Raw genomic sequence first — 22,736 nt, 5'->3', positions numbered from 1 at the left:
CCTGGGGATCGTGTTTTTCCTGTTGGTGCAGCTGTCGTTCTTTTTGGGAGTGTTGGATTTGAAGGGCAGTGAGAGGTCGTAGTGCTGCCGGGATAAAGGAGGTGCTGTAGGAGCGGGTACTCTTGGGTGTCTCCCCCAAGTGGAAAAGCTGCCCAGGCCATGGAGGCTTTTTGTGTGAGTGGCTGTGGCAGGCAGGAGAGAGCTGCGTTTAGGAAGGCTGTGTCTGTGCTGGCATGTGTACTTGGATTGTAGCAAAGATCGTCGGGATGTGGGAGAAGATTTCAGCTGAGCATGAGAGCATCCCAGGCTGTCTTGCGGAGTGTGGCTGGCTGTCTTTTGGAGGTTCATTTGCTCTGAAATATGTTGGGAAGCACTTTGTAAGCAACCACCTTGTATTTGAAGAGATGTTTGTGGAGGACGTGGTTTCAGAATTATTGGCAACAGCATGCAGGAAATAGGAGAGGAAAATTAAATAAATTTTCTGAAATAGTGTTCCATCAGCTGCATGCTACACTGTTATGTCTTGTTGATACAGATGAAACCTAATAACTGCTCAGGTAAGAGGGCAGGTACTCAGCATAACATGGCTGCTGACAGTTTCTGACATTAGCATAAGAATTTCTACAAGCTGATGCTCTTAACAGCATATGAATAAGGCTGAAAGAGGGGATCTGAGCTTTTCTGAACGACTTTCAGGCAGAATAGGGAGGGCTTTTGGACTGTGGTGACTTTGGACAACTTTTGGACCCCCTTTTGGACTGTGGACAACTTATTTTGGACTGTGGTAACATAGACCCATGAGACAGCTTCAGAAAAGTGGAAGAAAAGTTACAGCCATGAGTTTAAGATCCCTTTCAAGAGGCTCTTCCTGCAACATCCTATGATTATGATGTTCTTTAATCTTTTGGTGGCACCAGGTGCCTATAGCTGAATTTGATCTTCAGCAGTTGCTGGATACAAGGTTTAGTTGCTTATATTTTGGGCAGATCTTTTCTGGGAAGGAGGCAGTCTAAAGGATTCAGCTGTTTTGGATGATAAGGGAGAAGAACCATTTGGTGGGGGCAGGGGGAACTGTCCTTGCCTCTGTTAAGCAGAGCAATTCTGATGTTTTCCTGCTTCAGAGCCAACAGCTGGGAAGTAGGGAGGTGTAGAGCTGTTCTTGTTGATGTGCCACCTTCTGCTGTTCTAGTGAGTTCCTTTTTACTGCAAGAGCACAAAAAAGTCTATTGGAGATGGGCAAGCGGTTGAGCTTCTGCCAAGAGGAGAAGGGCTGAGGAGTCCAGCAGCAGAGAGAGGGAGAACTGCCAGAGAACACTCTGCAAACCTGGAGCCAGCTCCTTATTCTCCAGCTTCAGCATCTCTCTGCTGCCTATAAGGTACTGGGAAATACACTGGGAAAATACATGAGGTGGTTGCACTGTAGGTTTTTCTAAAAAAGAATAATGTGTTGCTGCAGTTAGTTCTTGTAGTTCAAGCAGGTGAAAGGAAGCTCAGTGGGACTAAGGAGCTGATGTGTCCTGACAGCTCCCGTGCTATGCGTTACTTGCTTAGAAGGACTTTTGGCAGTTTAAAATACAATTTCTTGAAATACAAACAATCTCAAGGTTGCAAAGGCAAGCCCTCAGCAGTGAGAAATGCTAGAGTAGAGACTAGAAGTCTCTCCTGCTCCAGCTAGGTGTTCTGGGAATCTGAATTGTCATGATCACGTACTGCAGTGCCACACATCTAAGTGAAGTGTTAGGAGGGGGTTGAGCAAGACTGGCACAATAAGGTGAGTCGGGCACTTTTCAGCTCCAGTTTACAGCCTCTTTAAGGGGCTGAGTTGTGCCCAGGTCTTGTGTTAAGCAGGAATGGACAAGGACTTCCTGAGAAGAAAAGTCTGTGGCAGGAATTGATTCTGCATCCAGGCCCTACTGTTTCTCAGCTGTCAAAAGCCATGTTTAATGTGACAGCCCAGCCTATTTTCTTGTTGATAACTCTCTGGTATCCTAACAATATCAGCCCAAAATGCCCATTTCTACTCCCTGTCTTCTTTCCTTTCTCCCCCTTCCCCCCCCCAACCTTTTCTTCTTTCCTGTTTGCTGTGTCCAAAGCATGAAGAGCAGCAAGTTGGCAGTGAACTCATTATTCATCTGCAGAATAGCCAGCTAGAGTGAATTGGATTCAAACGATACTTCTTGCTTGGCATCTTGATTTTGAAGGACTTTGTGGGCCTTTTTCCCTCATGTCTACTAGCGAATAGATTTTGAGGTTTGGGCAGGGCTTTTCCAGTATTGTGACCACAGGACAAAGTGGTGCTGAATCTTTCAGACTGGTACTCTAAAGCAGTCTTGTTAACAGCCTGGATGCTCTGGGCCTGTATATTTGAGATCAGCCAAACAGGATGAAGGTTTTTTTCCTTGTCAGTTCTGTGGAGAAGGCAGCTTTGGGCCTCTCTGCAGAAGCCATTGCTGCCATATGTGACTTGGGCTGCTGTAAAAATCCCGTGTAGGGTGAAATTCAGCTACTCCCCCCCATTTTTAGTAGGCTTTTTCTCAATACCATTCATTTTTGCAATGGAAGTGATTGTTTTACAGAACCCAAAGGACTAAGAGTTGGAACTGCATCTAACAGATGAAATTATGAAGCAGCAATGTACAGAAGCATTTTGTTTCAATTGGAGCTCGTAGTATGGAGGTCTGTAAAATTAAGGCGCCTCTGGACTGCATGCATTCAAAATGACCTGTTTTACAGCTGAGATGCAATTTTACTCAATTCTGCCTCCTTCTGGCCTCTTGCCATTCTCCACAGTGTTTAACAGTGTACTATAAATTGTGGAGCCAAATTACAATTGGTATTGTCCTTTCCAGGAATTTTGGAAAATAACCCATTATCTGTTGAACTGTGACTTCTTCTCCACTGCTTCTGGGAAAGGATGCTATATAACATAACCTGTCAGCTAATATTAAAGAGGAGCTAGTGTCTTACGTTCTTGGGTAAATGAATTGCACCTAATGACAACTCTCAGGGAATCCTGACCAGCACAACAAAGTTATGGACAGGTGTAAGCAGGGGACCTACAATGCCTTGGCTTTGCCATGCCGTCAGGATGCACCAGCTGAAACAAAAGGCCTAGCATGTATTACACTGACGTTTGGCAGAACTGAGAGGGATAAAAAAACAAATCTTGGTTAATGTTTGAATTTGCTGATCAATAGTTGATTTGAGAGTTGGGGAAGAAAAAAACACCCAGCTGCAGTATTAAATCTTCTCCTCTGTTGGGTTCTTTAGCCCTTTCTGAAAACGCTTCTTTGCTTTTCCTGCTTTTTCCTGCTTTCCCTCTCATACTGAGTTGCAGCCATAAGCATCTCTTCCACCTTGTTGCAGACACACTTAAGCTTTCAGTCCTCATTATTTTATACTCCACACAGGTGTGGCATAGGCATCCTGAGCTCAGTGAAGGAGGGGATGCTGCTCAAGAAGAAATTTCTGAAACCATGAACATTTAAAATTCTATCTACAGGCACGCTTTGGCAGAATTGGGTCTCAAATCACCAGCTAACAAAGAGCTACAAGTGCAAACTGATCTTGTTGCAGTTTGGGTACAGTGGATGTCACCAGCCATTGAAAACGTATTTAAATTCAAAGAATGTGTCTAGAGCTGAGGCACTCATACAGCAAATTGTACTTTGAAAATACTGTAAATGATGAAGAAATGTAAGTGGAGCAATGGTGTTGCCAGCCACCTTCCAGCTCTGATTCTGAATGTTATTGGATTGTCTTTCTTTTTTTGTTGAGGAACATATCTATAGGAAGGAAAAACAGAATTCCACTAACAATTTTGCTTCCTAAGTATTTAATGACACACTTAACTACATGTTCTAGTTCCCTCCTCAGAAATCATTCCGAAGTGAGAAATACTGTGGCGAGAAATACTGTGGCTGGGCAAATGCAGTGGTGTCCAAAGAGACCCAATCTTCCCTCCCTTCCTTCCTTCTCTCCCCCCCTGCTCCTTCATTCATAATCTTCCCGAAGTAAGATCAACTTAGTACGTCACAGAGCGGCTATCAGGTTATTTCTCTTAATGTGATTCCAATATGCTGCAGGGCAGGGCTTGAAAGACATTTCAGAACATGGCATCTCCAGCTACCTCTGATTCCTGAAGGCCAGTCCTGGCGTTTCCCTTGAGTGACAGTTTTATCTTCTTAGGGTAATTATCACTCATTCCTCCTGGCAGTATAAGGGAGGTCTCTCATCACTCTTTTTCAGATATTAGATGAGAGGTAGAAACTAGGGTATTCTTCTCCTCCCCCCCACCCCCCCGCCCCGCAGTTGTTTCCACACAGTCCACACTGGAACCAGAAAAATACCCTCTCATGTTTACAGCACCCGTTCCCTAAAGGAATGTATCAGGCCCTAGTACGTTTGTACAAGACCCTTCTCTTCCTATCGTGTCTGTCTGCGGTGTCTGCATGACAGTCCTGGAGTACAGGCTTCTCTCAAAGCAAGGAGATTCCTTCTTCTTTTTGAACTGCTCTCCCTTCTCTCCCTCTTTGAATCCAGAACCCAGCGTTATTCCTGTTCCTTTGTACGCTGACTGCAGTGCAGACTGTCTTTTTTTCCTGACAATACAGACAGTCTGGAAAGCCATCAGAGCCCTCCTCGTGGGTGGATTTTCTATGTAAGCTTCCTGCAGGGAAGCAGGTCTGAGCATGTTCCCTGTGAGACCCCTGGGTGGAAGCAAGCAACGAACAGCATGCAGTTGTGTCCTCCTGCCTATCTGGAGAGCTAGCAAAAATGTTCATGGAGGCCTCTAATCAGAGGGGGAAAAACAGAAAAAAGCGCAACATTTGTGACCTTTCTGTTCCAAGGTGGTTTGTCCTTCCCATGATTTTTTGTCTGTTTTCAGTAAACCAGGGACAGTGGGTGAGATTTACCTAGGATGTTACGCTCTGTAAGGGAAAGAGGCTTTCTCATTTTCTGCTGGAGTTGAGGATGATGCTACTCAGCAAAGTCACCTGTGCTCTCTCTCTGCTCCATGTAGGCAACCTGCGACATGTTTGGTCAGTCACTGCGGAGTCGCACTTAGACGTTTGGAGGCGTTGTGTTTCGGCATCTCTGAAGGGTGGATGTGCTTCTCAGCAAGAGCCTGATCTTGGTGGGAAGAATGTCAGCAGGTACTGTGTTACCTTCTGGGGGGAACTCCCCTCAAGTTATGGTGACAAAGCCTTGTCAGACCTCAGGAACTAGAGTGCCAGCAGTCAGTTTTAGAGCAGATGCTGTGTGAAAGTTGCCAGTGAATGACTTCTTCCCTCAGTAAATTAAACGCAATTTTTGTGGGGACTGGGTTGTGGGGACAGTTGCTTGTTTGCAGCTGCCCTCAAGGTTGCTCGGCGTACCTTGAAAAAGGCCTGATGAGCAAGGCTGTCTGTGGGTGGGTTTAGTGCCCCTTGTGGAAGGAAGCAAGAGCCTGTGGCAGTTCATTGCAAGGTCCCACAGGAGACCGGGGTGAAACATTACCCTGGTCCTTCTCTTTCTGGTCCTCTTGAGAGCACACTGAGCAAGGTGATGGGAGCTGCACTCCTGTCTTTCTCATACTGTCAACTGAGTTGCTGGAGAGGGGCCGATCTGCTGTCAGCACAGCTAAAATAAACCACAGGCCAGGCATTTAGGGGAAAGGAAGCCATCATAGACTATATGGCTTGTTGATGTTTGCCAGGAGATTGATGCAGCTTGTCCATTGTCTGTGAAAATGTTTTTCCTAGATGATGCAGGAGAGTTTATTTCCTGTCTTTCAGAGCACCTTGTTCCTGAAAGCCAAACCTGTTCTAATAGAGGGTATGGGCACTCTGTCTTTTTGCATTTTTCCAGGCTGCCTCAGCAAAGGTATTGCAGCAGTGATATAAGCTTATCACAAGGCAGATCTCAGGGTAAGTACGGGGATAACTTGTATTTCCCTCTGCAGTATATCTTCCAAGCAGCACCAGTTTACTGGACTTCCCAAAACATAATAATGCTGCTAAAGTCCATTGCACTTTGTGCTTGTTTATGTCAGTAGATGAGAGAGACCAACAATAATTTCCTAAGTTGCTGCATTTAGAGTCTCTGATTCTTCTTTTTCCCTCTTTCTTCTCTCGCCTTCCCGAGTTGCACATCTTGTGACACACTGATGTGGTTCAATGGACTCAGAATTCATGGAGCTGGTGCGAGTGCCTTCATCCCCAAGATACCTCCTGCAGTTGGTCTGGAGCAAGAGAATTTACCGTTAAATGGGCATATTACAGAAGTACGCAGCATGCTGTGGCCAAAGATCCCCCTTAATATCTGTGGTTCCGAATGGGGATAAGAGACCTGTGCACGCCGTGGACACTGCACATGCCCCTTTTCCACACACCTGCCCAAACACAGTGCTGCGTGCACACAGCACAGTGTCCAGCACACCTGCACCTGCTGCACCCACAGCCCTGGGGCAGCGGGGCTGGGCATGGGGGTGGTGCAGGGCTGGTGCACAAAGACTGCCTCCCTCCCCTCTGGTTTGGGTGGGAAGGTGAAAGGCAGGGGTCTACTGGGGAGAGCAGGGGAGAGGCTGACTGGGAGCCCAGACACCTGGGTTCCCTCCCAGCTCCAGTGCACTGCTGGCAGCCAAGTCTGGGGAATGCCATTTCTCTCCTCTGTGCCTCAGCCAGTCCCTGGGCTGTCCAGTGTCAGCTCTGGGGCAGTGCTTACCTTCGGGGGGAGGGGGGTGTCCCTGGAGGAAGGCCCCTACAGCACCCAGACACCCTGATTCCCCAGTCCAGGGTCTGGCTTGCACTGCTTGCTCCTGAGCTTCCTAGCTGAAAGGAGAGGCAAACAGACAGAGCTCTTTATGCTACAGTGGCCTGTGGGATAGTGCATGAGGTTGAGCAGCTCCCCTTTCCTGTAGGGAAATCCATTGCAAGGCACAGGCTGGTCGCTTCTGCTGGGAAGCAGCACAAAACCATCTTTCTTTTGCATTCATAGGTAGTTTTGAGCAGCTGGGAAAGTATGCCACCACACACGTGCTTTTTAACAACACCAGTGGTACAGAGGGGCCAGCACTGACAGCAGCAGTGGGAGCTCCCACACGAGACTGCCTCCACTCAGCCTTGTATGTGCACTCAGGTAGGAGATGCCAAATCCGATAGCCCAACAGAAGCCAGGCTGCCACAGCTCCATGTCCCCAGGTCCAGGCAATAGCAAGGCTGAACCTGTTTTACCAGTAGTCAGACAAGCACACCTGCACACACTGCATATATTTATCACCAATCACACAGCTCAACACAGAAAACAGCACTTGCACAAACAGAAAGGAGAGGGTCCCCTCACCCCAGAGAATAGTTCACAAGGGAGTTAAGAAGAGGACAGGACAGGCTGCAGTTATCAGGCACAGGGCCAGAGCAGCTTACTGGCCAAGCACCTTTTCACAAGCAATCTGCACCTTTTATCCCCTTTTTCTTCTGCTTTTCCACATTGGTTCCTCCCCAAAACTAGCTTGATCCCTCTCTTTCACTGCCTTGGGTCTTTCCTCTAAACAGCCCATAATGAGTCTCAATTGCAAGATGTTCTTCCTGGCATCCTGTATTGAGTCCCATAGCCCTGCAAGCAGTAACCCCTCCAAGGGGATCTGCAAGGTGGTCCAGGGAGACCATTGACTCATGTGGTGGGTGTCACACCAGGATCATGGGCTGAGGAGCCATGTTAGGGAGCCCTGTTGGTTCTGATGAGGTTACGGAGGGTTCCTCAGCCTGTCATTGTTCCTCTGCTCCTCTGTGTGTGTGGAGATTAGCCTTTAGTCCCATAACCTAACACAAACCAGGAGGGACAATAAGAGCTGACTGGCTCAACAAGACACACTTTTAAGTATTTTAAAGAGCATATGCCAGGCTGGCAAGGGGAGGGGGCACGGCAGAACCAGGGGAGATAGATGGAATCAAAGTGAACGTGCTGTACAATCAAGAGTTAATGATGTTTGTCATTATTGCAGGGAACAAGGACACTGGAAGCAGCAATGCCCAGTGAGGCCCCGTGTATTTAGGAATAGAGGGGCCAGCATGAGACAATCAAACACTAAGAAGGAGATCAGGCGATTCCCAGTCAGTCCACAATGACAGGAGATAGGAGACTCAGAAAATACTGTGGAAATTGGGGTAAATTTATGGGATATAGGTTTGGATTTGAAGGGCCATGTAATGGCAAATACAGAAGGTTTAGAAGTTCCCTTTCTAGTGGATACTGGAGCCACCCTTTCCCTTTTAAATTTGGAGCCTAAAGGATGCAAGTCACCAGATAAAATAGTGATGCGAGGAGTAATGGGAAAAGGCGAACGAATGTTATCTAAGCCTTTATTGCCCACTATTGGAGGTAAAAGAGTGTGGGGCTGTTTTATAATTTCCACAGACTCGCCCTCTTGCCTCTTAGGGAGAGATCTCCTGCAAGCCTCGGATACTCAGATCTGTTTACAGCCGGAAGGGATAAAATTAATAATTATGGGTTCATGTGTTCTGGCTAAGACACCAGAACCAGAGTCAACTAATCTGCAGATTCCAACAGGTTTAGAATCAGTTCCTAAAAAGTTATGGAGCTCTTCAGGAATGGATGTGGGACTACAGAAATCAGCTAGTCCAGTCTCGATAAAAACAAAGGGGGGATTGCCTCCCGCAGTTAAACAATACCCTATCCCAAAGGAAGCAGAGAAGAGTATCCAAAAACAAATTGATCATTATTTGAAACTAGGTATTCTTAGAGTCTGTGAATCCCTGTACAACACCCCAATTCTGCCAGTTAAAAAGAACAGGCAAGATTCTGATGGTGATCCAGAGTATCAGTTTGTACAAGACTAAAGGGCTATAAACCAACATGTAATTACTCCACACCCAGTAGTTCCTGACCCATCAACCGTGTTATTACAAATACCTCATTGGGCAACTTATTTTACCGTGATTGACCTAACGGCAGCCTTTTTCTAGCATACCGATAGCTGAAGATAGCCAAGATCTCTTTGCTTTCACTTGGAAGGGACGACAATTAACTTGGATGAGACTACCGCAGGGATTTACTGGGTCTCCAACTATTTTTTCGCGTATACTCAAAAATGATCCCTCAGATATCGAACTTCCAGGACATTCAGTGTTAATACAATATGTGGATGATTTGTTATTAGCAGGTAAAGATTATGAGACATGTTTAAAAGACACTATTTCTCTATGTAATGCTCTTGCAGAAAAAGGGCATCAAGCATCTCTGTCTAAGCTTCAGCTGTGTCGACGAGAGGTAAAATATTTGGGTTTTATTTTAAAGGAAGGACACAGGTTAGTTTATCCGGAACGAGTAAAGACAATTCTTGATATGCCTCGTCCTGTAACAAAAAAACAGCTTAGGGGATTTTTAGGAGCTGTAGGATTTTGCCGACCATGGATTCCTGGGTTAGGAGAACTTACTAAGCCTTTAGTGCAGGCAACAAAAAAAGAGGAGATAGAGCCTTTGGCCTGGGGCCCAGAAAGGGAGAAAGCTTTTACATCTGTAAAAAAGGCGTTGGTTTCAGCCCCTGCTCTAGGGTTGCCAGATTATAGCAAACCATTTGAATTAATTGTCCATGAACGACAGGGAGTAGCAAGTGGGGTACTGACCCCAAAACTAGGTCCTCACCGTAGACCAGTGGCCTATTACTCCACGCAGCTAGACGTGGTAGCTAAAGGCACTCCAGGATGCATCAGAGCAATAGCAGCTACTGCAGCTCTTCTTGAAAAAACACGACCTGAAGTTTTGGGTCACTCACTGACTGTGTATGTGCCACATGAAGTAGAACTGTTAATGAAACAATACGCAACTCCAGCACTATCCCCACAGAGAGCTCACCGCTATGCACTGATAATACTGCATGCAGATAATGTGACTTTAAAGAGATGCAATATCTTAAATCCAGCAATGCTATTGCCTCTGCTGGAGGATGGAGAGCCGCATCATTCCTGTGAGCAGGTGATCGTCGGCTCGAGCAAGCCCCGGGAGGACCTTAAAGATGAACCTTTGGAGAACCCGGACTTAGTTCTGTTTACAGATGGATGATCCTATTATTTGGACAGAAGGCGCCACTCAGGTTATCCTGTCACTAACATCTTTGAGGTACTTGAGGCCAATCCTTTGTCTCCGTCTGTAAGTGCTCAAGGAGCAGAATTAATAGCATTGACCCAAGCAGCAAGAATTGGTAAGAAGCTGCAGGTAAATATCTATACTGATTCTAAATATGCATTTGGAGTATTTGATGCAACAGGGATGTTATGGAAAGAACAAGGATTTTTTTGTCATCAGGAAAGAAATCAGCTAGTGGAGAAGAAATACGTGATTTGCTGGAAGCAGTTCAACTGCCCCAAAGAAACTGCTGTAATACACTGCCCAGCCCATACTAAAGACACTACAGAAATTAGTAGAGGAAATACATTAACTGACGCTGCTGCGAAGGCTGCAGCTCGACAACCTCTGAGAGAATGTATGGGGGCAGTTCCAAGGATGAACCAAAGTGAGTGGCCAAATTTAATAGAGCCCAAAACCATGTATGAAAAGGACTGCTCCATGGAAAAGAAAAAACAATGGGAACAGTGGGAAGCAAAACAAAATGATGATGGAATATGGACAATTGGAGGAAAACCAATTCTACCAAAAAAATATTTAATTACTATAGCTAGGTGGTTTCACAATACAGCTCATGGGGGAGCCGAGGCAATAGCTAAGCAGGTACAGAAAGTATGGGCTGCTCCAGGAATTTATGCGGCTGCTAAAAGAATAATGAATAGCTGCCTGACCTGCCAGAAGACTTTAAGTAGCAAACCAAGCTCAGAGTTAGGGGGACGACCATGGGCCTACTTCCCTTTCCAAAGGCTACAAATAGATTACGCGGGTATGCCATCCGCCAATGGGTATAAACACTTGTTAGTGAGAGTAGATCAGTTGTCAGGCTGGATAGAAGCTTTCCCAACAAGAAAGGCCAACGCAAGGGGAGCAGTGAAAGCCTTACTGAAAGAAATCATACTCAGGTGTGGGGTCCCAGAAGCCATTGATTCAGACAGGGGCTCCCATTTTACGGCAAGCATCATCACTCAATTACATAAATCATTAGGAATAAAAAGAAACCTACATGCCCCTTATCACCCACAGTCTTCAGGACAAGTAGAAAGAATGAATAGAACATTAAAAGAAAAAAGAACAAGAATATGCACACGTGCTAGCCTAAAATGGCCAGAAGCATTAAACTTAGCTCTATGGGATGTTTGAAATGCCCCACGGCAACCCATAGGACTAACACCAGCAGACATTCTTTTGGGGAGACATTTAGCGATACCAGGCACTTACTATTCCAGCTAAGACCAGCCTGTTAGACAGAGATGAACGACTAATCCAGTATGTTCTAAGTATGCAAAAAAGGCTTGAAAATCTTTAAAATAAATAAATAAACAAACGCTCAATGATACCAATCCACACCACCTTATTTTGCTGTTAGAGTTGAACTGTACTTGTATATGTTAAAAAAGGATGTGTATGTGTAAGAACATTTTGTAATCTTATATTCATAGATAACATTGTTGTAGATACAAGTAATTAATTACTCAAATATTTGTATTTGTAACTTTACCCAAAATTATGGGAGGCGACTTTAATTATTCAGCTCCTATTAGATCTTATCAATTGTTACAATCTAATTATACATTAATTCAAAATCTACTACCTACCCCCATTGGAATGAATCTCACACTGGTGAAGAAACTACTGCAACATGATGACCTGCGTCGACTGCTAGAACGCGCCCGAAACAATGGACAAAAAAAAAAACCCTCTCATCACCATTCATCATGATGCGGAAGAGATACACCACATCTTGGAAAGGGTAAAGAAGGACAGAGAACATCATGGCTGGCAAATTCTTCTAGGATGGTCACCAACTGCAACAGGGATTTATAATCATGTGTTGCACCCAGTAGTAGTTGTGTTAACCGTTATGCCTATTACTTATGATTATATTATACATAAGATTATGGAAAGTGATAGTACGCCTCAAAAGGCTTCGAGAACTCTGTTTAAAGCATTAGCAGGGATGCTTAATAAAAACAAAGGGGGGACTGTTAAGGAATAGCAAACTGAAACTGTAGCTGCTTAGCACAACTTCTCTAAAACTTGCTTAGCATGAGTAGCTGAATTTGCTGAAGCCTTAGGCCGCACTTAGATAAAATAATGAACTTTTACTTAGTCCAGGAAGAAAAGCGCCTCAGAGCTGGTTCCAGCTGGGAAGATAAGGAAGTTACAAGCAGTCTGCGTTCCTGCGTCTCACACTCCAAAAGGGAGGGTGTCAAGGCTTTGAAATAAGACCAGTGCAGGGCATTAGGACCTTGAGGGGCAAAGCCTTAGCTCACTGCTGGGGCAGTGTTAATTGTTATGATTTAGAATCACCTCCTCCTCCTCCTCCTCAGGACCTTGAGAGAAAACAGTAAGACCCAACCAAAATAAAGGTACAACCGTCAGCAGAGACCGCAAAAAATAAAGATAAGGAGAAAAACAGCTTACCTAGGAACATCAGTGAGATCCAATGAGGAGCAGGAGACCCCAGATCTAAAAATTACTATTGGTCTAACTACTGCGTGAGGGGTGGGAAACTTAAGTTGAAAAAACTATAATTGCCCAGGATTTTTTTTGTTGGGGTTCCTCTTTGGAGGCACCCAGCTCGAGCTGTAATTACGGCACGTGCGTGATTAAAATTTAATTATTTAATTTGCTTTGATTCTGATTGGCTCTGAACTGTACTTGCGGGAACCTAGGGTCGAGCCCTGTTATGGTGGCCAACAAGCCTAATTTCCATAACAGAGTGATTAGAAAAGCACCTGGTACTTATATGCAGCTTGACTTTGGCACACAGTATGCCAGAGCCTTGCAAAGTAACTGTATTTGTGAATCTATTCCCCCTGATTTCCTCTGAACTTCATGTTCACAGATGTGACCAAAACAGCAGGACAGATCAAGAAGGGCACTCCTGAGAGAGCTTCAATTAATTATGATGCACACAGGAGGATAATTACGAGGCATATAGTTTTTGGCTTGAACCTTTTTATACATTCTTATGCCCCTTGTTCAAGTCTTGCACAGGCTGTGGAACATGGGTGAGGTACTGCCTTCACAAGCTATTGCATAATTACATCTCTTCCTCAAGGCATGATGAGCTCAACTACTGCAACATCCTCTTCCGTCCTCAAATACAGCCTTACCCCACTCAGATCCATTCAGAAAGTGGCTCTAAAGATCATATGCTGAACTTATTCCCTTAATCACAAAGAGCATTCTCCTGAAAGCCGTCAAGTTTCTTCCCTCACAGCAAACAAAGTTGCTAGAGCCTTTCACCAATTACCCTCATTCCCACATTATTTCCCACTGAGTGCCCAGAGGAGAGCTCTGAATTCCAGGCCGGCACTGACAGCAGCACCTACTGACTAACTCCTCAGTACAAAAATGCAGCAGCACACGAATTTCTGCTCTAAACCAAGGCTCAGTAAATGTGGAGGTTGCTGCAAATTCTTATCCAGATACAAAACGGAGCATATCAGCTAATCATCAACTACTAATCCACCAGTAGAATCATGAAAAAAGCAATAGTTCCTCAGCAGCCACAGAACTGTTCATACTGTCACTTGAGAGATATCATACAAATTGCGTGAGCAATTCTGGTCTCATTTGAAAAAAGGGAACTGAGATTCAAACAAAAAGTGACAAAGGCAAGCTATGAAGATGCTCCAAAAATGAAGTGCCAATCATTCAAAAGCACACTAGGAGAATGTAATTTGACATAGCAAAACTAAGACAGAGGAAATATGATTGTTACATATAATAGAAGTTGCTCTAGGGACAGAGAACCAGTTACGCTCACAAGTAACGCTGGTACAAGAACAAATATGCATAAACTTGCCCCCAATAAATGCAGTTCCCTAAAAAGGAAATCCTGGAAGTGACTCTCAATGAAGGGAGTTTCTTACAAAGGAGCTTAAGTCAATTTATAAAAATGATTCTGGGATCCTTTTGCCTGTAACAGGCAACTAAACTACAGGAGCCAGGAGATTCTTTGGGAGGTGAGGAGATGTCAAGGAAAAACAGGCAAATGGGAATCCAAATCTCAGCCACGGGGACAAGCACAGGACGCTAAGCAGTGCCTTTGAGCCTGTAGGCTAACCACACTGCCCAGGCAAACATCATTCTTTTGTGCATGTGGAACAATAAGATTCAGGAGCTGAGGAGTAAAATCACAAAAGCTTAACAGCTTAGTTGTGCCTAGGCAATGGAAGGCATCACACAGTCTTCTTGCATATTTCAACCCCAGCCATTATTTCTGATAAGTTTTAAAGTGGAAAAACAAGTCCTGAAACAGCTGTTTGTAAGCAGAGTATCTATACAAAAATCACAAAAAGGCAATTCAGAGAATGCAGCATAAAGCCTATATACTGACTGCTCACCGTTATTTCACATTTTCTGAGGAAGAAGCTATGTCCTCCCTGCTCAGAGCATGCCTCTAGCATGGTCATACCTATCAATATGTAAATTGTAATTAGAGAGGAAAAATGAAAGTTTTCTCAGACCGTGGTACTCTGTGAAAGAAGTTATTTCAGCTACATTAGAAGCATTACTCTGCTGTGCGAAATATACTACTTACACAGAAAGGGTAAGATAAATGAATGTTTAAACTTCTCTGCATCACCAAACAACACAAGATCTTCCATCACCTTCACATCATCCGCTGGCTTGCTATACTGCTTCTGTGGGACTGACAGAAAGCTGCACACACAAGAGCAAAGAAAACCAAGTGACAAAAAAGGTTGGACACAATGCATACAAGCAGCAGGACATCTCAGTGTGGACTGCAGATAACGACAGAGTCAAATTTACACTTAGCTAGGTTCTTCAAAACTAAAAGAAAGTTAGTTCAAATGTTTGCTTTGTACAGAGCGGTTTAAGAACAAGTGCTTGAGACTCTGCAATCACACTGCACTGAGGTTCATTTTCCCTCCCCCGAATACAGTGAAAAATCCACTTTTGTAGGAGAAAAAGAGAAATTCTAAAGGTCATAGTCAGACATGAGAAAGAAATTATGGCAGACGTTAACAGCACTTGAACTGCTCTGCAGGACAGCAGGAAGCCCTTTGCAGCTAACAGCCTCCCCCAGACCCAGCGGCTCTCTGTTCCTAACTGGGGTGCAAACCGCGGGCGTTGCTCCATGGCGGCACACGTCGGACAGGCCACCCCGCGGCGGCCCCACGCTGCAGCTCCCCCAGGAGACAGCGCCAGCCTGGGCTGCCCGAGGGCCGCGTCGGGAAGGAGGCTGCAGGCAGAACCGCAGGAACGTCAGGACTCCTCGGGGCGGGCTGCGGTCCCTCTGCCCCCGTGTCCGGACTCGCCCCACGCACGAACCGCATTTCGATGCGCCTCAGCCTGGAGCAGCAGCTCGTCAGCGCTCCAGGAGCCTCTCACCCCGCAGCCGCCACTAAGATGGCGCCGTCCCGCCCGGGTCACGTGGCCACAGCATTGCCATGGCAACACCCCCGGTGCGGCCCTGCTGTTGGCCGGCAAGAGGAGGTGGGCGGGTCTGGGTGGGACTGACAGCTCTATCAACCAATCAGAGTCCAGCATGCAGGGTCCTCGGGGAGGGGAGGAAGGGGTGGGGCCTGACTTGGGGGAGAGAAGCGAGCGGGAGAGAGAGAGCGGGTGGGGGTGGGTCTGGTGGGGGCTGTGGATGTGTTCAGATGCGGGTGGGTGCCCTCCCGCTGGGGCGGGGCAGTGGTGCTGCCGACGGGGCTGCTTCCTGCCGGAGCTGCAGCAGGTCAAACCCTGAACTAGGAGAAGGCTTCTTGTCCTGGCTGTGCAGAGCGTTTGCTGACTGCCGAGTTGTGGGAAGGCCTCTCACCCTGATGGCACAGGAGGCCCTACTGTCCTCAGCTCCGTGATCGCTGCTCCCATGCAATGCTCCCATTAGAAAATGATGCCAAGAATTCCGGGCTGTTCTCCACTTCCTAAGTGTCATAGGCTGGGTGTAGGTAATACATGGGCAAAAGCTGATCTTTTGGGGGGTAGTAACTGGTACGTCATGGGTGTTTTGCTGCACTCTGAGCACTGCGAAGCCACGAGGTGACTCAGGGAGGCTGTTGAGGAGCTGGCTCAGCCCTGGGGGGGGGGGGGGGGCAGGGGGAGCTGCAGGCGACAACAGGCATGTGGTCAGGATGTGGGTAGTGAGGTCACCACTGTGTGTGAGAGCTATGCCAGGAAATCACCGGTGTCACATGAATTCTTTGTGAGTAGCTGATAGGCCTGGAGGAGGCACGTGGCTTGGCTGTTGATTGTGAGGTCACTTCTGACTGCTGAACTGATTGGATAGCAGCAGCCGTGTGGCTGGTGACGGTGACTGTGAGGTCACTTCTACCTGAGCGGTTGACAGGGCAGCAGCAGGTACATGGCTGGGATAGATGTTTTTGAGACCAGTTCTGCCCGTGCAGCTGCTAGGTCAGCATTTTTCTCGCGGCTGGGGAACTTGCAGTGAGGTAACTTTTTTCTCAGAGGCTTCTAGGCCAGTAACAAGCCCACGGCTGTGAAGTGACTGTGAGGTCATCTCTTTCTGAGTCCCTGGTAGGCCAGCAGCAAGCGCATGGCTGGGAATCGACTTTGAGGTCACTCCTGTCCCAGCAGCATACAGGCCTGCAGCATTAGTAATCTCTGATTTCCAGGGTCTGTGTGCTGTAGAAATTACCCCTGTCCATCAGCAGGGAGCTTGTGAGCTTTTCCTGCAAGGTCTGTACTGGGTCTCTGTTCTTCATGTGTACACCTGCTTTAATATCACCTTTGGGACTGTAGCATGTGAGAGGTCACAGATTCTCTGTCCAGGTATGTTCTGATTGGAGAATGGGTGCAAAGGCTCTTGGAGGAGGCAGAGGTAATGTCACCCCCAAGGAAAGGCATGAGAAAAATGTCCACAGAGGCCTCTTTTTGGCAGGAAAATAGGCACAAGAGAGAGAAGAGATTTGGCCAGGTGAAGCCCCTTGGGACCGCTTCATCTGCTTCCTTGAGGTGGGAACTGAACGTGAGCAGGGCTGAAAATGGATGTTCCAAGAAAGTCCATTTTTAAAGCCTTTAGGGGATTAAAAGCAGCTTCCAGGGATGGAGAGTTGGCCTTGCTGTGTTTTTGGGCTTTTGGGGTGCTCTGCCTGCTGCCATGTCTAGTCGTGGCCCCTCTGTGTCCCTGATGCACCATGCTGAGGCAGCAGTGACCTCAGAATCAAGATCCAAGCCATGTGCCTGCTCCTGGCCTATGAGGTACTCAGGCAGCAGTGACCTCACAATCAACACACAAGCCAAGTGCCTGCTGCTAGCCTATCAGGGGCTCTGGGAGAAGTGACCTCAGAATCAAAATCAAGCCCTGCGTCTGCTGCTGGCCTGTGAGGTGTTCAGGGAGCAGTGACCTGGCAGTCGGCATTCAAGCCGTGTGCCTGCTGCTGGCCTATCAGTTACTCCAGCAGGAATGACCCCAAAAGCACGTGTCCCACCCATGTGCCTGTTGGGGACCAAAACAGAATGGCACTGTGTAAGACAGCAGAGAATCTCTAAGACAGAAAGTGATGATGTGGTAACTATGATCTGTGGCCAGAATGTGTGCACGTGAGTTGCCAGTGATCATGATGTGACTTCCTCCCTGTGTACCAGCAGTCACGGTGTGCCTTCCTGCCTATGTGTCAGCAGCTACGGTGGGCCTGTCCTGCTGGCCTGCCTGCCTGCCAGGGATCAGGAGATGTCTTCCTACCTATCACAAGATGCCACAATGCTTAGGAGATACTTGGAGGAGTGGCTGGGCTTGATTGCTATATAACCAGCCATTGTGTTTTCAATAAAGGATCTTTGCACTACCCTACCTCAGGTCCATGTCGTCATATGCCACGTGTGCCTACTGTTGACCTCTCAGGCACTTAGGCATCAGTGATCTCACAGTCAGTATCCAAGCCCTGTGCCTGCTGGGAAGGGAAGGGAAGGTAAATAAGTTAAATGCAAAGTGCTCCTGAGAGGATAAGGACAACATCCCAGGAAGGGCAACATAATAGAGTAATGTGAAAAAAGACAGCCACAATAATATTTGAAGAGCCTAATACAATGCTCAAGCATTTCTCAATAGAAAACCACTGAGTAAGTAGAAAAGTAAAATACATAACCATATGTGAAAGTCTAATGGCATTGAAATGTATGAAAGTGTGCACTAGCAGCATGGTGGGATGCTGTGAGATGCCGTATCGCTTGTGTGAAACTGCAATGAAATGTGTGTGCTGTTCTGCATAAATGGTGGTGTGCGATGGACAGGAGTTACAGAGAGATGGAGAGGTGCTGGGTGCCAGTGGCCGTGGGCTGCAGTAGTGCTGTGAGCTGCGAGCACTGTGCCCCTGCAGCACAGGAGACATCCGTCCCCCTGCTCAGCCCTGAGCATGGGGGCTGGGGAGTGTTTTGGTCACCTGCAGAGAAAAATCCCCCTCTAGGACCTGTGCCCAGCACCTGTGTCTGCAAAGGCAGCAGGAGCAGCCCCTGCGGCCCCATCCCTGGGAGCAGGTTTGGGGCTGGAGCAGGCACAGTGGCTACGTGCAGTGACACTGCTTGGGGAACCAGGCCCAGAGAGAAACCACCGTCTTCCTGGCTCGGGCGCTGCTGCAGGGAGAGCGCGGCGCAGGCTGCCGAGGTCACGTGGGCTGTGGTTTGTGCACCTGCAGGCGAGGCTTTGATCTCCCGCTCAGCCCCGGCGAGGGAATAAGGGGCTCTTGGTGAACACCGGGGGGGGGGTGGGGGGCTCTGAGTGCCTGGGCTGCCCTGTCTGCTGTCAGAGCAGTGACATGCCCCAGCTCCCTGCTCCTGACCAAGGCACCCACTGCGGGGCGGGCCGGGAAGGGACTGACAAGCCCGCGCTCATGGGATGTGGCTCTGGCCATGGCAAAGAGGGCTTTCACCGCTGCTGCTCCCGGCACAGCAGGGCTGTAGCAGGGTGAGGGGCTGTTTCTGTTTCCTTCCCCTCCTGACACAGCCCGTCCCGGGGCAATCCCAGCTCCACGGTTCCCATGGTGTGGGGACAGCTGGACACTCACACCTTGGGCACGTGGGCAAACACAGCGCACGAGATGCCCAAAGCTCCGGGTCTGCACAGTGGGATATGAGGGGCGACAGACCCATTTTCCCCCCATGGTCTGCCCTGTCCCACTGGGATGGGCCCCGTGACGATGCCCCAGAGCAGCGACCGTGACATCCGCAGTGGAGCCGTGCCTCATATATGGTCATGAACGGTGCTGGAGAAGTTCATTGGAGGGCTGGGCTGTGTCAGATGGGAGATGACGCCTGATAATGTCTAAAAAGGTGCCTGCTGCTTCGATTGGCTCCTCCTGCAGCTGGGCCAGCACCTGCAGATATATATTAGCCTCCCATCTTTGTTGTCCTGCGCGAGTCCCCAGGAGCTGTGTCAGGGAGTGGGGTGCAGCAGGGCAGTGCCGTCAGGGCAGGAGGCTGCAGATGGAGGCAGAGGGCCTCCTCGTCCCTCGGGTGCTGTGGCTGCTCCTCTGGGTGCAGCTCTGCAGGGGTAAGTGCCTGCTTCCTTGTCCCACAGCCCTGGGGCCACTGGGCACCAGCAGGGTCATGGGGATCCCTCTGGAAAAGAGGTTTCATCCCACAAAGCAGTGAGACAAGGGTCAGAAGGTGCTCAAGTCCATCGACCCTGTGCCGCTCTGGGTGGGAGCAGGGCGTTTGTGCTTCCAGGGCTCCTGTGCTTATGGCAGTCAGTGCCTGGGTGTGCTTGTAGACACCTCGTCCTTGGGCACCCTTTGGGGACCCCCTGTGCCCCCAGTGCTGTGCCCCGGAGCTGGCGGTGGGTCAGCTGGTGACTGCAGAGCTCAGCAATCCCCAGGGCACAGCCAACCCCCCGGGTGCCCAGGAGGGTTTCTGTGCTGCTCGCTGCCCCGTTTCAGGGTGAGCCTGGCCCAAGCAGGGGCAGTTTGTGCCCCGCAGAGAGAATGGGACCAGGGCATCTGTGTCCACAGCCCGGCAGAGAGGTGTCCTTCCTGGGGGCCCTGGCCAGGGGCAGGGGCTGGGCTCATCCCCACGGGCGAGGAGGGGATGTGGGTTGGGAGTGATTGTGGGGATCATCTCGGTGCTCCCTGGGGACACGGAAAGCCCTGTGGGATGTGGGTGGGTTTGGGTGGTGCCCAGGGCAGGTGGTGGGCAGGGGGCTGGGATCCTGAGGGGGGGGGAGGGCAGCAGTGTGTGGGGAGGCCTGGGGGTTCAGGGCTGCTCGTGGGGCACCAGGCTGGGGAGGAGCGGGTGCCCTGTGCAGGGCCTGGCAGGGTGTCCGGGTGGACATGGGCAGGGTGCAGGGTGCTGATGGGGTGCGAGGAGGTGCCGAGGGCTCTGGGGTGGGAATGGCCCTGCAGGACGGGAGCTGGGCATCCCCCAGCGCAGCCCAGTGCAGCCTGTGGGGAGAGGAGGGACCCGGACGCTGCCCTGGGACAGTGTGGAGGGGAGAGGGCTCACACCCTGGTGCCTGGGACTCGGCCCCAGGCAGGGGACCGCGCACAGCCACAGCGCTGGGGCTCGGTGCTCCCCTAACCTGCCCTGTGTCTGTGTTTGAAGGTGCTGCGGAGGTGAGGCTGGAGGCTGGAGGCGGGCGCTGTGCTGGGAGAGTGGAGGTGAAACACCAGGACCAGTGGGGGACGGTGTGTGGCCGTGGCTGGGACATGAAAGATGCTGCTGTAGTTTGTAAGCAGCTGGGCTGTGGATCTGCTCTCCGAGTCCCTCGGTATGGATATTTTGGGCCAGGATCTGGGCCGATTTGGCTGAGCTTTCTTGACTGTCAAGGCACCGAGACTGCCCTGTCTGAGTGCAGACATGCTGGTTGGGGTGAAGTTTATAGCTGCATTCATGCTTGGGATGCTGCAGTGGTTTGTTCAGGTAAGGAGTCAGGCAGTGCCTCACCTTTGGGGTCGGGCCTGGGATCAGAGCACTAACCGGGCTGTGCCCTGAAGGAGAAATGCGTGGGTACCAGCGCAGGCCCTGACGTGGCTGCTCTCGCTGCCGAGCTGGGACTGTTGCTGCTGCTGTCCCCGGGGAAAGCCCGGGTGAGCCCATCCCCGGGTGCACAGACCCCGTGAGGGTCCTGGGGTCTCAGCCCACCCCAGGTGGTGCCTCATGCTGGGAGATGAATCCCCCACACTGCCCCATGGGGTCTCTTGGTCTCCATCGATCTCCTCCCATTCTGCCAGGACCCGGCTGGCAGTGCTGGGGGTTCCTGTGCCCTAGACCCCAGGGATGACTTGCTCAGCACCCCTTGGCTGGGATAGAGCATGAGATGGCTGGGACCCCTCGGCTCATTCCCCTCAAACGCAAGTCCCTCGGCTGAGCCAAAGGGGCTTTTCAGAGGGGAGAAGAGCAGGGCCTGGGCAGAGGAGCAGGGCGGCAGGCAGCACCTCGCACCCCGTGCCCAGGGCCACCCTGCGAGGACCAGCCCCATGTGGGCTCGGGGCTTAGTGGCTGCGGGGCCACTGGCTGCTCCCTCCCGTGTCACTGCACACTCAGGCCAGCCCTGCGGGTCCCCGGGGCTGTCACCGCCCCGTGGGGAACACGGCCCGTCCAGGCAGCACTGTCCAGCCGCTCCTGCTGGCCCCGGCTCCCCACACTGCCCCGTGCCACAGGGCTTTGCCAGCACTCGCTGACCCTCGTCTGTGCCTGCTTTTGCAGTGCGCGACAGTGTCAGCCCAGGCTGCACACGGGTCTCCTGCTCCTCTGCCCGGTCGCTGGCCTGCGACGTGCTGTGGCCCTGCCTGGGGACACCCCTCCCCGGGCACACGTCGGAGGGGGCAGCTGGCCCAGGCACCGACCCGGTTACAGCTGCACCACTTCTGTGCCTGGGACGTGTCTCCCCTCACAGACACCCCGACACCCCAGGACACCCCCGGGAACAGGGCGCGTTTTGGGCTGCTCTGAGGCAGCTCCCCAGCCTGGCCCTGAGCCCTGAGCTCTGCAGGGGCTGAGCAGGCTGCAGCAGCCGTGAGCGCCTGGGCAGCTTCTCCTGGTCCAGGTGCTGCAGTGCTGGGGCCTGCGCTGGGCAGTGCCGGGCCTCTGGGGCAGCAGCATTTCCCTGAGCAGTGCCTGTGGCTGTGGGTCCAGGACAGGCACAAGCCCTGGGGTGCTGTGTGGGTGTGAGAGGAGGTGCAGGGGGCCCTGGAGGGTTTGTGTCATCAAAACCCACTGACAGCTGCTGCCAGGATGTTCACAGGGCATTTTGGATGTGGCTGCCATGGAAATTGTGTGGGATGCAGGTGTGTAACTGCTGGAAGCCCCTGGGAACTCCCCATCGTTGGTGGTTTTTCCAGGATTTGTCCAGCTGGTTGGAGGAGACAGCCCCTGCTCAGGACGTGTGGAGATCAGAGATGGAGACCAGTGGAGACCAGTCTGTGACTCTCACTTTGGTCTCAAAGCTGCCGATGTTATCTGCAGGGAGCTGCAGTGTGGCACAGCCCTGTCCGTCCCCGGGGGAGCTCACTTTGGAGAGGGGGTCGGGCCCACCTGGGACGGAGAGCTGCAGTGTGTGGGGAATGAATCCCTCCTCTCCTCCTGCCCCAGGATGTCCCTCAGCAACCAGACCTGCACCCACGCGAACGATGCTGGTGTCACCTGCACACGTGAGCATTTGGGGAGGAGGTGTGAAATGCCTC

General features: G+C 50.1%; 1 protein-coding gene across 1 annotated transcript in view; it reads left to right on the top strand.

Annotated features, from left to right (window-relative positions):
* The window catches only part of LOC135329404 (scavenger receptor cysteine-rich type 1 protein M130-like), a 66,597-nt gene that overhangs the window by 32,713 nt on the left and 11,148 nt on the right, over positions 1–22,736 (top strand). The window contains 2 exon segments of the mRNA XM_064517727.1: positions 20,656–20,973; positions 22,395–22,704. Coding sequence (XP_064373797.1) covers positions 20,656–20,973; positions 22,395–22,704 — 628 coding nt within the window.

Source organism: Dromaius novaehollandiae, chromosome 10 (assembly GCF_036370855.1).
Source record: "Dromaius novaehollandiae isolate bDroNov1 chromosome 10, bDroNov1.hap1, whole genome shotgun sequence".
Taxonomy (NCBI): domain Eukaryota; kingdom Metazoa; phylum Chordata; class Aves; order Casuariiformes; family Dromaiidae; genus Dromaius; species Dromaius novaehollandiae.
This window is presented reverse-complemented; position numbering and strand designations above follow the sequence as displayed.